This window comes from Lepidochelys kempii, chromosome 12 (genome assembly GCF_965140285.1).
Source record: "Lepidochelys kempii isolate rLepKem1 chromosome 12, rLepKem1.hap1, whole genome shotgun sequence".
NCBI lineage: Eukaryota > Metazoa > Chordata > Testudines > Cheloniidae > Lepidochelys > Lepidochelys kempii.
The window spans coordinates 23844975-23860107 of record NC_136391.1 but is presented as its reverse complement, the minus strand read 5'-3'; the positions used below and the strand labels follow the sequence as shown (position 1 = coordinate 23860107).

General features: G+C 40.9%; 1 protein-coding gene across 4 annotated transcripts in view; it reads left to right on the top strand.

Annotated features, from left to right (window-relative positions):
• CEP89 (centrosomal protein 89) overlaps positions 1 to 15133 on the top strand; it is a 133739-nt gene that overhangs the window by 8668 nt on the left and 109938 nt on the right. For all 4 annotated transcript variants that reach the window (XM_073307850.2, XM_073307847.2, XM_073307849.2 and 1 more), the window contains exons 5-6: positions 6575 to 6680; positions 10041 to 10069. In XM_073307850.2, coding sequence (XP_073163951.1) covers positions 6575 to 6680; positions 10041 to 10069 — 135 coding nt within the window. The remainder of the gene's footprint in view (positions 1 to 6574; positions 6681 to 10040; positions 10070 to 15133) is intronic.

Below are 15133 nucleotides of genomic sequence, written 5' to 3'. Positions count from 1 at the left end.
ATGTGATTTAAGACTGTATCATAATGTTTACAAACAAGGCCAAATTAAGGTTGGACAGGTAACCTTAATTCTGGCATTTCTTAAACTTTAGTGCTTAATGTCGCAATTTCAATTACATTTTTTCAACATAAGAAATTATACAAAAACTAGGTTTTTAAAAAACAACCCGAAACATGGAAATCACATCATATTGATACCCAAATGGCATTATACTGACACCCACATGGGTCATTAACAGGGTTGCAACATTTAGCCCACCTTACAGACCTCTATCATTTGAGCTAACAGAGTAACTGATAATAGTAAGAAGTCATCCTCTCTGTGGACCAGCAATAGAGGGGGATGTGACACACTTTACCATTGGGTTTGAGAGCTGTTTGCTGACAGCAGAGGAATGATGAGACTCTGAAATCTTGGATTCCATTTCAGGCTCTGGAGAGGAATGGCTCAAGTGGTCCCAGACCCTTCTGTCTGTCCCTGCCTTACCCTACAAACTTGACCCCTTCTACCTAAACCATTCCTATCACCTTTCCAATCCCAGATTCTCCTTTGATGCTCCCTCACCGTTCCCAGTCTCCCGCCCCTCTTCCCCACACACACACCAGGACTCCTTGCTCAGCCAGTCTCGGTGTTCCTCCCCATCCCAGCTCCTCATCCAATCTGTTTTTTCCCATCTTTCTGGCCTCCAGTCATCTCCCCACTCTCTGGGCTTCTTATTCAAATCTCAGTCTCTATCCCCCACCTCGCTCCTTTGTCCCAGTTTCTTCTCCCAGCCAGTCTCAGTTCTCCCCACAACCCTCGCTCCTTGTCAAATCTGTTTCCACACACACTCCCACTGCTTCCTAGGCCCAGTCTCTTTGTCCAGCTGTTCCCAGCCTCCCCATTCCTCATTCAGTCTCAGTGCTCCCTCCCTCTCCAGCCATCTGGCTTTGAGTCTCTCCCCATCTCACACACAGTCTAGTCTCCTTGCCCAACCCGTTTCAGCCTTTGTGTTTTGTCAACTTCAATCGCCTTCCCCCATCCCCAAGTCCAGTCCCAGTGTCACCTGGCTTCTTCTGCCAGTCTAGTCCTTTCCTTCCCCCGGTCCTTCCCTTGTCCCCTCTGCATTTGAGTCAGGCAGCTTCCTCCTTTGTGCTACCTGGGTGCCAGCAGGAAATCACTGAGAGAGCAGGAGAGACAGGATCTTTGCTCTCAGTTCCAGTGCCTGAGCCCACCCCAGAATATCTGGAAGCAGCAACTGTAAGGGAAGTCTTGCATTGCCCCTATAGCCCTGGGGTGGAGCGTGCTCAGTCAGTCTGTGAGGATGGTGCATGTGCATTCTGGTCAGCTGCACAGTGAGGAAATTTGGAAATTTTAGCAGTTGAACTTTAAAAATCTCTATTGAGCATACGTGAGCCAGTATTTTTAAGAGACTTAGAATTTGGCCAAATTTAGATGGGTTATCACAGGAAAATCAAAAGACGTGTCCCTCACAAAATGGCTACCCTCTTCCCCCACTCCCAGCCAGATCTAGAGTCCCTCATGAAAACATGAGGGCAATATAACTTGTCAGAGAAAAGGTTGCCTCCTTTTTCAATGTCAAAACATTTTTCCTCTTCATGTTCTCAGAAACAGTTGAAACTTCAGATAAAACTTTCCAATAAAATTCAACCTGAGGCAGGTATCGAGTCTGGAAAATTTCAGCCCAATTGGATAAAGTTTGACAAAATTATGAATAACTGAAAATATAGTTTTATAATGGGAAGTATCAGGCAACCTTAAAAATTGCTTATTTTTATGGGCCTACCTATAGCTGGAGGGACAGTAAGAGTTGGTAGCATAGTTTTAGCCACTCAGGACCCCAAACCTGTCACTAAGGAGGTGTGATTGTTCCCAAGTTACATTAAATCAAATAGCTTCACAGAGCATTTATTAACCAGCAGAAAAAATAAAGCATCCTACTCTTTTAAGGACACCATATACCCACAACTGGGAATTTTCCGCCCTAATCAAGGGTAAAGGTACCTGTCAAGATTTCCCTTAACCGGATCCAAAATAAAAGGACAAAATAGTTTCTCACTTACTGTTTTCCCCACAGGATAGCACAGTTTTCTCCTGGGATCAAGATTTTCTGTACAGCAGATTTTTCATGAGAGTTTTGTTCCAGTCCAGGAGCCTCCTAAACCTCTTTTTCTTCCCAAAAAGGAATAAATCCATGTACTAATACCTTCTGTTTATTTCTTCCTGTTCTAATGAGCCCCAGCTGGAGGATCCACCCTTCATAACTGGTTTCAGAGTAGCAGCCGTGTCAGTCTGTATTCGCAAAAAGAATAAAAGAATAAATGGAGACAAATCAGATGTCAAGAATTATAGCATTCATAAACCAGTCGGAGAACACTTCAATCTCTCTGGTCACACGATTACAGACATGAAAGTTGCGATATTATAACAGAAAAACTTCAAAACTAGACTCCAGCGAGAGACTGTTGAATTGGAATTCATTTGCAAATTGGATACAATTAACTTAGGCTTGAATAGAGACTGGGAATGGTTAAGTCATTATGCAAGGTAACCTATTTCCCCTAGTTTTTTCCTACCACCCCCCCCCCACTGTTCCTCAGACATTCTTGTTAAACCCTGGATTTGTGCTGGAAATGGCCCACCTTGATTATCATACACATTGTAAGGAGAAAAAGAGTACTTGTGGCACCTTAGAGACTAACCAATTTAAATAAATAAATAAATTGGTTAGTCTCTAAGGTGCCACAAGTACTCCTTTTCTTTTTGCGAATACAGACTAACACGGCTGTTACTCTGAAACCTGTCATTGTAAGGTGAGTGATCACTTTAGATAAGCTATTACCAGCAGGAGAGTGGGGTGGGGGGAGAGAAAATCTTTTGAAGTGATAAACTCCCATTTTTTCATGGTCTGTGTTTATAAAACATCCTCACTGCATTTTCCACTTTATGCATCAGATGAAGTGAGCTGTTTCTCACGAAAGCTTATGCTCAAATAAATTGGTTAGTCTCTAAGGTGCCACAAGTACTCCTTTTCTTTTTCCTTCATAACTGGAAGCCCAGACAGTTTCTTTGGTGTGAGGAAGGCCCCTCTCTCATTTCCTCCACTTCAGGCTGTGAATCTTTTCCTTGCCTGTTTGGATTTGGAGTCATTCCATCTTGGAAAAAAATAATTCTGTTTCTTGCAGTATTTTCTCAAGACATAGTAGGAAATAACTTGTTACCTTGCATATAAAGGTATTTCAGGGAGCCTAATGATCAGTAACATCAAAACTGCTACTTTTATTAATCAAAAGGTAAGCTAAAGAATAAATTTTGTTCCTAATGTATTAGAATTGCCTGAATTTCTGGTAAATTTAAAACAATGTATGCATTGAATGTTATGACTATCATCTCTAGCAACCAAGTAAGTGGCTCTTTTGTGCTTAGACACATTAGGAATTGAAAATATATATGTTCAGCTAGAAAAGTTACAGATACCTGGTATAGAAGGATTCTCTCATTCACCAACAAGTAAAAAACAATCTGCAACTTAACTTGGAAAACTTTTGTTTGATTTACACATTACACCCCATTTCCTGATTCTGCTTTCACACCTCTTTTACACTAGTCCGTCCCCATTGACGTAAGTGGAATTAATTCTGAATGACATTGGTATAACAGAAATAGGAATCAGTTCCATCACCTTTGCTTTATGTAAACGTTGACATCATTTTATGTATATTTCTTAATGCAAGAGAGTCTTGAGTCCTGGCACCAAAGGATACATTCACTAATCGTGGCCATAAGGTGGAGCTGTTTCTATATTTTATGGTTTTTTTATGACAAAATATAGGGTGAAATCAAGTTTAAAATAAAAGAATTGCAGTTTCAAAGTAGTTTAAAAATTTTTACATTTATTTGAAATATATTTTCTGGAAGGGACGCTGTGAAGGCTGGTTGGCCTGAAAGTTGACCTACCAGCTTTTTATTGATGTATAAAAATAGTTAAACTTTACAAAACAGTATACTGGCAAAATTGAACATCAGTTTAGGCTATTCAAAAACCTACATAATGATTAGAAATAGCAGACTCCATTTCTTTAAACTTGAACAACTGAGTGAACATAAAGAAAAGGAGTACTTGTGGCATCTTAGAGACTAACACATTTATTTGAGCATAAGCTTTCGTGAGCTACAGCTTATGCTCAAATAAATTTGTTAGTCTCTAAGGTGCCACAAGTACTCCTTTTCTTTTTGCGAATACAGACTAACACAGCTGCTACTCTGAAACCTGAGTGAACATAGTACCTATTTACTTATTTATTTACTAAGATATATTAAGAGCATCCTTTCAAGCTCTGTGCACATATACAAACAAAAGGATAAATAAAACCAAAACCTCCATCACCCAAAGACACTAAATGATATAGCACATTTTAATAGCACACTTAGCTCATTTAATAAGTTAAGTCCTAATGCAACCACCACCACTAAATAATAATTTGCACTCAACCATTCCCAACCGCATCCTTCAACCCACTCTTCCCTGAAAAGCCTGGGGAAATAGATGAGCGTCTGCAGCAGGCTCTGAAGGCCAAATAATCTGGCCTTTGTCAGAGTAGGTGGGAGGTGAGTTAGAGTCAAAGGCCTGTCATAGAGATGGAGCTGTTAGCTTGAGCATCTTTGCAGATGTTCACGGTGTGCTTCAGTATTACCTGAAGAGACAGGTGGTCCCTCTGATAGTCTGGACCCAAACCATTGAGCGTTTTACAGGTGAAAAAACACTTAAAATTCTACGTGGAAACTAGTTGGAAGCCAGTACAGATCTCAGACTGTTAGTATAATGTTCTCTGTGCTTGTAGCATCACTTAATATGCAGACATCTATGTGCCACACCAATTTATGTTTCCAAATACCTTAAAGTGTAGCCCCATTGACAGTACATTTGAATAATCTAATCTTGAAGTGATGAGGGATGCATAGTCCTCAGAATCAAAATCTCTTTGGGGTTATTGTTTCATCCAGTCTAATTGCAGATTCAAGTGTCAAACAGGAACTGATTTACTGTATGTTATAAAGATTACTTTTTAAACTAGAAGTACAAGAAATACCACTTTTACAAATATTTAAAGCTTAGATACTGCTCCAGTATCACAGTAATGAGCAGATAGATGCCTATGTGAGGAAGTGGAAATTTTTTGTAATATGTTTATGATTCCTATATGTGCCTCAGTTTCCCTCTGTACTTTGCATTCCCACCCAGTGAGGGGCAAAAGGGTTAACACTGCTCTTGGAACAGCACAGGAGATATGAAGTGTATGTGTCACTTCCTTATCTGGGTGAAATGACTGGGTTGTAAGGTACTGGTTGAAATTAACCCAGATCAACAGAGGGTCCAGAAAGTGAATGATCTACATTCAACAGTGAGAAGCAGTGGCAGGCGGGGGTTGTGAACTCAGGTTTGACTGCTCTCACCTGCGGTGAGAAAAGAGAGAGAGAGATGGACAGAGATGGAGTCCATTTGCACTAGCTTAGATGGTTTGGACTATGGCTAACCTTTGCCTGTCTTTGCAAACCTATGGACTTGCAGATTCTGTAGGCTGCCTGCTGTCTCTGGAAATACTCGCTGGGAGTTGAAGGGGTACAGTACAAGCCTTCCATTGGAGTCTGGCGTGGCTGGACGTGCTGCAGGGAGCCAAGGAGAAAGACAGGGTTTGCAGTGCCTGAAGGCCCTGTCTTGGAGGTTAGGGACCTGCCCCTGCAGAACCATGTGGGTCCTCAGGGCCTGGCACACTGAAGGAATCACTCCCAAGGGACTGGTTACAAGCTGAGCATTCACCAGATCCTGTGGATCCATGACAGCATGCCTAGAGACTGAGAGATTGTGAATCGTACAGGAGTTATCAGAAAGACCCCGTATCTTTGATACCAGTAGATTTTTCCATGTTGTGGATTTGGATTTTCTCTGCCTATGAGAGAGAGCAGTTTAACACTCCTAGGGCACATGTAGAGTGCAATTTGGAGCTTTGTGCCAAAATGATATTAAAAATTTAACAGACAGAAAGAAAAGTAACAGAGTAGATGAGAAGCAGCAAAATGCTATGTCTGTGAAAGGAAGCAAAAAATACCCTTAGGTGAAGCAGAGAGAGGGTAGTCAGTGAAAGGGAAGAGAGAAGTGTACGGAGTGCTGGTATGTAGTTGACAGGTAAAACAGCTCAGACAATACAATCTTAAGGTATATTATATTCTTGATTCCCTAAATATGCACACAGTAATTTTATTGAACAGGTTGAGATATATTGTATATATGTTTTATGTATAAACGGTGAGTTTAGATACTGTATGTAATAAGTGAAAGATAAGGTGCTTTTACAGACTTATTAACTGAGCAAAATAGAGGGACTATTACCTTGTTGTGACCTAAGTGATTGTGATTTAAGTATTATATTAAGAGATTTCTGTGCAACAATCATTCTAAGGACTGGTGTGAGCGTTAATGCTATAAATGTGTCACATGCGCTTGCATGCTTGCAAATGTTCATGGTCTGTTTTTAGGATGTTAATATGGTTACTTCTCTGTGATATTTTCATCCAGGGACAGCTTCCAGTATCTCCTAGTGTTGATGTTGATGAGAATGAAATTTCTTCCCATGAAGCTACGTTTCCGATTTTAGTAGACCAGTCAAATATACAAGTGGAAGGTAAACAAACATACTTTTAAAGTGATTTTTTTCTACTTTTTAACCTTCCAGGGTAACTACTAACTATGGTATGCAATCTGTTGCTTAAATCAGCCTCAGTACCAGATGACGGGAGGATAACTATTGTAACGCCTATTTTAAAAATGTCCCCAGCAATGTTCCCTCTAATTTTTAACAGGCCGTGTGCGCAAAAAATTTCGTCTGTGCCACCGCCAAACGAAAAAAAAAAAGACGGAGTGCCGCCACCGAAGCAAAAAAAAAAAAAAAAGCCAAAGCTGGAGTGCACGGTGTTTCTCTGTGTGTGCGGGGTTTAAGATCTATGTGCACACGCGCACAGCTTAGGGGAAACAGTGGTCCCCAGAGGTGATCCTGGCAATTACAGGCCTAACTTCCATAACATGCAAATTGTTTAGACTACAGTAAAGAATAAAATTATCAGACACAGTGATAAACACAGTGTGTTTGAGAAGAGTCAGTAGCTCTTTTGTAAAGGGAAATCATGCCTCACCAATCTATTAGAATTCTTTGGCCAGTCAGTAAAGATGGACAAGGGTGATCCAGTCAATATAGTACACCTGCACATTCAGAAAGTCTTACAGACAAGGTCCCTCATGAAAGGCTCTGAAACAAACTTAGCAGTCATGTGATAAGAGGGAAGGTCCTCTCATGGCTCAGAAACTGGTAAAACGATAGGAAACAAAGGGTAGGACTAAATGGTCAGTTTTCACAATGGAGAGAGGTAAATAGTGGGGTCCCCCAAGGATCTATACTGGTACTTGTGCTGTCAGTCTATTCATAAATGATCTGGAAAAAGAGGTGAACAGTGAGGTGGCAAAATTTAAGGACAATACAAAATTATTCACAATAGTTAAGTCCAAAACTGACTGCGAAGTTACAAAGGGGTCTCGCTAAACTGGGTGACAAAATGGCAGATGAAATTCAGTGTTGATAAATGCAAAGTAAATAAATAATCCTAACTATACATACAGAATGATGGGGTCTAAATTAGTTATTACGACTCAAGAAAGAAATCTTGGATAGTTCTCTGAAAACATCTGCTCAATGTGCAGCAGCAGTCAAAAAAGCTAACAATGTTAGGAGCCATTAGGAAAGGGCTCGATAATAAGATAGAAAATATAATGTCACTATATAAATCCCTGGTATACCAACACCTTGAACACTGTGTGCAATTCTGGTCGCCTCATCTCAAAAAAGATACATTAGAATTAGAAAAAGTGAGAGAAGTACAACAAAAATGATTAGAGGTATGGAACAGCTTTGAGGATTGGGACTGTTCATTTTACAAAATAGATGACTAAGCAGGGATATGATAGAGGTCTATAAAATCATGAATGGTGTGGAGAAAGTGAATAGGGATGTGTTATTTACCACTTCACCTATCACAAGAATTAGGGGTCACCTGAGGAAATTGATAGGTAGCAAGTTAAAAAAAAAAACATAAGGAAGTACTTCAAACAATGCACAGTCAACCTGTGGAACTCATTGCCATGGGATGTTCTGAAGGCCAAAACTATAACTGGGTTCAAAAAAGAATTAGACAAGTTCATGGAAGATAGGTCCATCAATGGCTATTAGCAAAGATTGTAAGGGACGCAACTCCATGCTCTGGGTGTCCCTAAACCTCCAACTGCCAGAAGCTGGTCCTGGATGTCAGGGGATGAATCATTCAAAATTGCCCCGTTGTGTTCATTCCCTCTGAAGCATCTGGCACTGATCAGAGGTAGGATTCTGGCCTAGATGGACTGATCTGACCAGTATGGCTGTTTTGTCTTCAGTAAGGCCAGGATCTTTACCCAAAACTTTGCCTTCATACAAATTTGTATGATCTGAAACTACCTATTATGTGTCAGTCCTTTTATGCAGCCCTACTAAATAGCCATCCCCAAAGACTTCAGTAAAGCCTTTATTACTTTACTGTCTTCTTTATTTCTCCTATCATTAACATTTTTCTGCCCACTGAAGAGCTTTCAGTTTTAATGCCTACTATTTCAGTGACTGTTTAGGTTATGTGACTCCTTATTTTATTTACTGATATTGAGCAATCTGTATTCCTACAACAGCAGTCTAATCAGCTCTTTAGAAAGAGCTGAGCCAGTCACCCAATTGGCAAGAAACCTGTTTCTCAGTAATAACCCTACTTAGAATATCAACTGCTGTGGACATCAGGATTCATTAAGCCATGACTGCTCTAATACTAAATCAGAATGCTATATTGAAGCAGGTGGATGTCTTTTTGTGAACTGTTCAAATCTGAAACATTTGCTTCTGAATTTTTCTGTTGTCCAGGGTCTCCTGGACAAGGTTGTACATGATGGGTGAAATCCTGGCCCCCTTGAAGTCAATGTATTACCATTGGCTTTAAAGAATCAGGAATTCACCCTAAAGTTGTAGGCATGTTAATATCAGTAACTTTTTCACACATTTCATTTAATCAATCAGGTCCTTGTGACTTGTAGGACTTGCAGTCTCCAGTGGATCCCAGGGCTTTGTTGTATTGCTGTTGCATGTGTGCTCAGTCCCACCGAAGTCAATAGGAGTCGTGTGTGTTCAGCAGTAACAGGAAAGAGCCACCAGAGTTTAATTTTCTCTTGCTCCTAGTGCAGAAAAAATAAGATTTTGGTGTAAGTTTGTATGTTTTTCTGTGGGAGCAGAGTCAAAGGAGTATTCGTTTGGAGGTCAGGACTGATAACACACAAAATGTATTTTGCAGTAGTTTGTATTTCATTGCTGCTCTATGATTGAGCAAACATTAATGTCAAGAGTTTCTTTGTATCTGCATTTCTTACAAGAAAATGTATTTCTAGTTATAAAATGGGTGTTGGAAGATATATGTCTAATACTGGAGTTTGTGTTTACAGTAGTATTATTTGTACATTCTCCCTATCATACATAAGGGATTCCCATAGAAGTTATATGCAGGAATCAGAGGTAAAATCTTCCCTACATTTGAAACTGAAGCAGTTTTAACTTGTATATACCAAACATGCTCTGTTTTCATTTGATATCTTTTTGTTCAATGTTCCCATTTAGCATCTTATAAAATAAGTTTTTTAGGGGGAATTTAAGTACTTAGGAAGAGAAGGGACTAACAGCACTTTCTTGAGCTAGCCATATTATTGTCAGTTGATATTATAATATTATAATGTTGATATTATAATAAAATGTCTGGATTATAATGGCAGAGGAGTTAAATTATCTAATCTGTGCACTCATTTGGGAATATTTGCTTAATGTGGCCTGCAGTAGGTTTGCATTTCCCTATAGTCTTATGATTTATGGACTTGTAAAGATTTTTGTTTTGAATTGATTCAAAGACCATCTTTTTTTTTTCCTTAACAGAAGATGAACCTCCTGTTTTGAATGTAAAGGTAAGAGTTTGGTGAAGGTATTGATTACAATGCATTTTGAAATAAAATGTCATCCGTGATTGATGATTAAGAATTGCTCTGATGAGAATTATTTTGTTGTCACCAGGGAGCCTTTTACAATTGACCTACAGGTTAATTGTGATAATCATTTATTCTGAAAGATCCCAAAGCACATTATATGGACGGTCTCTATATAGGGATCATTCACCCTTTAGTGAAATGCAACCACTGTTGAGGTGGAGCACAACAGCAATGCAGGATGCAGAAACACTACATAACAGATTCAGACAAGCACTGAGGAAGAAATAAGGGGAATTTAGGGAGGTAGCATATAAAAACAAGAGACGCATGTAAGTGGTAAAGTTCAGAATCTGTTCCAAGCTTCAACAAGGTTAAGGGGATTTGGTGTTCCAGTTGGGCCATCCCTAATAATAACCTGAGCTATATTTTGGCCAGGACACTGGGTTTAACAATTCCTACTCTTGTGGAAAGTAATGTAGGCTCAGTGTCCCATAATTACCTTGCTGGGACATTGGTTTACTACCAGTGGAGGAAGTGAGTGCCCCATCAAACCTCCAGTGTTATAATTTCTTCTTTGGGTGCTTGTCTGTATATATTCCACCCCATGCACTTGAGATTGGATTCATTTAGCCAGCAGTTTCATTGGCAGTTACGATTGTGCTTTGAGTGTCCGCATGTCTCCAGCTGAGTGCGCAAAAGATGGGGCAACCCCAGCCACCTTTCAGCCCCTTCTCACCACCACTGGCTATACAAGTCAGAACTGGCAGGGTCCGAGTTTCTTCATTCACTGTGCTGACTGTTCTTTGTTATGTAAACGGTAAATATGGGTACTTAGCAGTTAATCAGTCGTTAGTGCTACACAGTAATTCACTCCTTTGTTTATCTGTAAGTTAGGCCCTGTTGCGGGGTACATCATTATGACTGAACACAAATCTCCAGGTTTTAAAAATTGTCCTTCATATTAGGCTGAAATGCCTCTCAATGATGAGCACACCATTTGTTGATTGTGTCTGGGTGAGAGGCACATTGCAAAAAGATGTGCTCTCTGTAAATTATTTTCTAAAAGAACCCAAAGAGCTAGGAAATCTTATCTGAAAATGCTCCTGCTGAAAAGGTCAGTGCATCCTGCGGAAGTGTCAGGAGTAAGGTCCTGCAGCAGTGTCTTCCGTCAGTCTACCAGGTCAGCCAGGCTGCCTGATGGACATTCCTGGTTGATTGACTGAGGAACCTAGCAAGCCGGTTCTTAAGCCAGCAGCAGTTCTCTGGCTGTTGAACGCACATGTCTGTGGATTCTCTGCCTCCCTCTGCTTACCTCATTCCAAGACCTGCTCCTGCTCTGCTCCTCCACTTCTTGAGCCTAGACCTTGCCTTGCTCCCAACCTCACTTCAGCCTAGACCTGCAGTGGCATTCCCCAGGGTACAATCTGGACTGCTGAATCTCCTGAGTTCTCCAACCTGGGATATATTTTACACTGCTTTATTGGTGAACAGCCACCCCTGGCCAGTTAACACACAGCCTCCAGCGTGTAACTAGCTCCCAGCTGCACAGTATTAAGTGTTACTGGCTAGCCATTCATGAATTACACTGCAGAAGAACAGCAGCAGATTCTCTAGTCTCAGATTTTCCACCAGAAATGTGCATCTTGTGTTGTCCAGCACCTTACTGAACAATGCAAGCTCATATAAAGTCCATCATGTCATCAACAGAAAATGATATGCACCAGCTGTTATCCCAAATTGAGTTTCCCAATCTGAACACACTGGTTTGATAAAACAGTGAAACACATTTATTAAGTACAGAAAGAAAAGAAAGATTTTAAGTGACTACAAGTAATGAAATACAAAAGTCAGGATTGGTTACAACAGAAATAAAAGATAAAATGTGAGCTAAATGCCTAACTTAACAAGCTAAGTACATTTAAAAGCAAAAAGATTTCTCTTACCATAAGCTTACAACAGTCTTTACTGGCTGAAAAGCCTCCCAGCCAGGACTCCCCCTCCCCCAAGTTCAGTTCTTTGAGCGTCGTTGATGTCACGAGCAGAGATGGAGGAGAGAGGTCAAGCATTTTTCTCCCCTCTTTATAATTCAGTTTGTTGTGCTACAAACATCCTAGCTGAGTCCTGGTGACAAACAGTGCCTTGTGGATGTGAGGTTCGAACCATTATTCTGAGGAAATTCAAATTTCTTGTTCATGCCTTCCCCCACCAGAGAATTGTTGCATAACTAAGTGATAGCCCACTTGACTTTGTTGATACCTGTCTGGGGGTGCCAGTCTTTGTCTTTAAAGAATTGGTTTGGGCCTGCCTTTTGAACTCTGGAATGTGTTACAGCAATGTTATACAGTAGAAACTTATAACTTTACATACAATATTGATACACATGTTTAACCAGGATAATAACATGCAGCGGATGATGAATTTTTAAATGATGCCTCAGAAGGCATACTTTGTACAAAATTTATCATAGTCTTGTAAAAGTTGTGAACTTAATGGTATAGACTGTCACCTGCCCAGCACCCAGCCTTGTTCCAGTCTTGTCACTGCCTTGGAACCCACCCTGCTCCTGCCTTCCCTGACTCCAGCTAATCTGGTTCTGACCCTCAGCCCTAGTTCTGTCTCAACTCTTGGCTCTGGCATTTGAACTCTGGACTTTGGTTCTGACCTCCAGCTCCGATTCCTGGCTCTGACTCTACTTTGACCTTAAAAGTACTCCCATTGTGTCCTTAATTTGTGAAGTCAAAGTAAATGCTTCTAAAAAGCCATTCTCCTTGTCTGGTAAAATCTCAAGGGTTCAGAGGAGAAAGGAGTACCAAGACCACACAAAAAATAGATCTTACTCTTCTTCACCAGGTCCTTCCTCAGGGAGCCATAAATCCTCTTGAACCTCAGGGGAAAAGGTAGCACAAAGCCCCAGAAGGGTTGATCTGGCCCCTGGTAAGGCACGAGTCACCGTGCCTCAAGACCAGCTCCCTTGATACCACTTACATTGCCCAGTATCATCCTCCAGGTCCTGAGGCCCCTGGTACCATGTCTCTGGTACTGACGCCATCTACTCACCTGTCTTCATGTTTGGTGCAACAGATTTGGTACCAAAATTATATATAGCCTCAAAAGACTTACTGGTTGTTTTGGTACTGGGATCCCCACTGTTGCAGTGCTGAAGCTTCCTCCTTTGGCATCGACTGCTGCTCCAGTATGAGAAATGAGGACATCAATGGTACTGACCAGAGCATCATCTGAAAGTGCTTTCAGCACACCAGCTGATACAGCCTCTCCTCATAGGGAGGACTATTCATTCTCCTCAGGTACTGAGGGCATTAGAGAGTCTTCTCTGGTTTGTTCCCTAAGATCCAGATATTCAGGGCAATTTACACCTGAGAGGGAATGATGGGATGAATTTTATTACTCTAGGCATTGAAGCTCAAAGAGGCTCAAAGTACATGCTGGTATCATTGCCCTTGGCCGTAGCCCTTACTACCTATCAATAGCCTTGCACTTATTGGGCTCTGTGAAGGATTCACTATGCTAGAAGACCAGTGTCTGCTTCTCAAATCAGGACTAGTTCCCTTTCTCCACTGCACAAGGCGGCTTTACAGCCAGCTCAGTCTGTTCCTGCATCAACTGAACAGGCTAATGGTTCAGATGAAGAGAGTCTTAGTCAGAGGACCATCTTTCACCAGCTCATATGTCCCCATCATTCCTGGATGAGGCTATACTTGTTGAGTTATCTTTGTCAATGAGTATAGCCTCAACAGATGACAAGATGTTCCAAGACTTGTTAATCAGAATGGCTAACATGCTGGAGCTTCCAGTTGAGGTAGTTCAGGAAAAAAAAAATCACACAAGCTTCTGCTCATCTTGCACACCTCGGTACCTGGACATCTTGCAATACCCATCAGTTAGGGACTTTCAGAGCCAGCTAAATTGCTCTAGCAGACAGCTGTCTCTCTGGTGCCAATATTGATGAGAGCAGACCATCACTACCAGGTTTCTTCCTAGGATTTTGGGCATATCCCACACCAGGTTCAATAGTGGTGACTGCATCAAATGAGAGATCACATTGAAATAACACCAAAAGACAAGGAAAGCCCCCCAAAACAATTTATTCTGATGGAAAAATTACTTCACATCATGCCTCCAAATGAGAATCACCAACTACCAAGACCTTTTGGTTAAATATGATTAACTGAAGTGGGATTCAATGGTTAAATTTGCCAAAAGCCTTCGTCAAGACAATAAGGAAGATTTTAAGTTGCTCTTCACTGAAGGTCAGCTTGCAACATGCACATGCCTCCAAACAGTGCTTTGTGCTTCAGAGGGCGATCTCAAGTGTTACGAAGAGATCCTCAAAGAATTTCAAGTAGCAACTGAGGCTCTTGCATTTAGCACTCTTCAGTGCTAAAACAGTTGAGGCCTTACACTGAAGGACTTGCAAAAGTACATCAATCCTCAGCCACAGCATTTACTCCCAATATAGGCACCTAGAAAGTGTCAAAAATTTCTGAGAAGGAAGTAATCTGGATCCACCACAATATCTGCTTATTAGTCTCTCTCATGATCCAGGCAGCAGATTTGACTTCTTGTTTGGGAGTGGTATACAAATTCTTTTTGATCTTCCAATTATATCCCCTCCATATGGGAGTTACTTGTTTCATTGTGGGGTGTGGAACACTGTCATTAAAGCCTACTGAGTTCTGGAAATCTTGGCTGTTCCATTCAGTTCCAGACCAAGGGTACTGGAGCCCTCCCAAAAGATGTTAGTGATAGATGTCTCCACACTAGGATAAGAAACCCATTTGGACAATCTTCAAACACAGTATACTTGGACTTCTGGGGAAACATGACTCCACATAAATGTCTTTGAGCTAAAAGCCATTTATTGGGCATGCACAGCTTTCTTCCTGCTTCTGAAAGGACTGATAATTCAAATCATGATGGACATTCCATGTTTTATATAACAAGCAAAGGGGAGCAAGATTCATTCCCCTATGTCAGGCAGCTGTATATCTATAGAACTTTTGTATCCACCATAGCAGTACATTT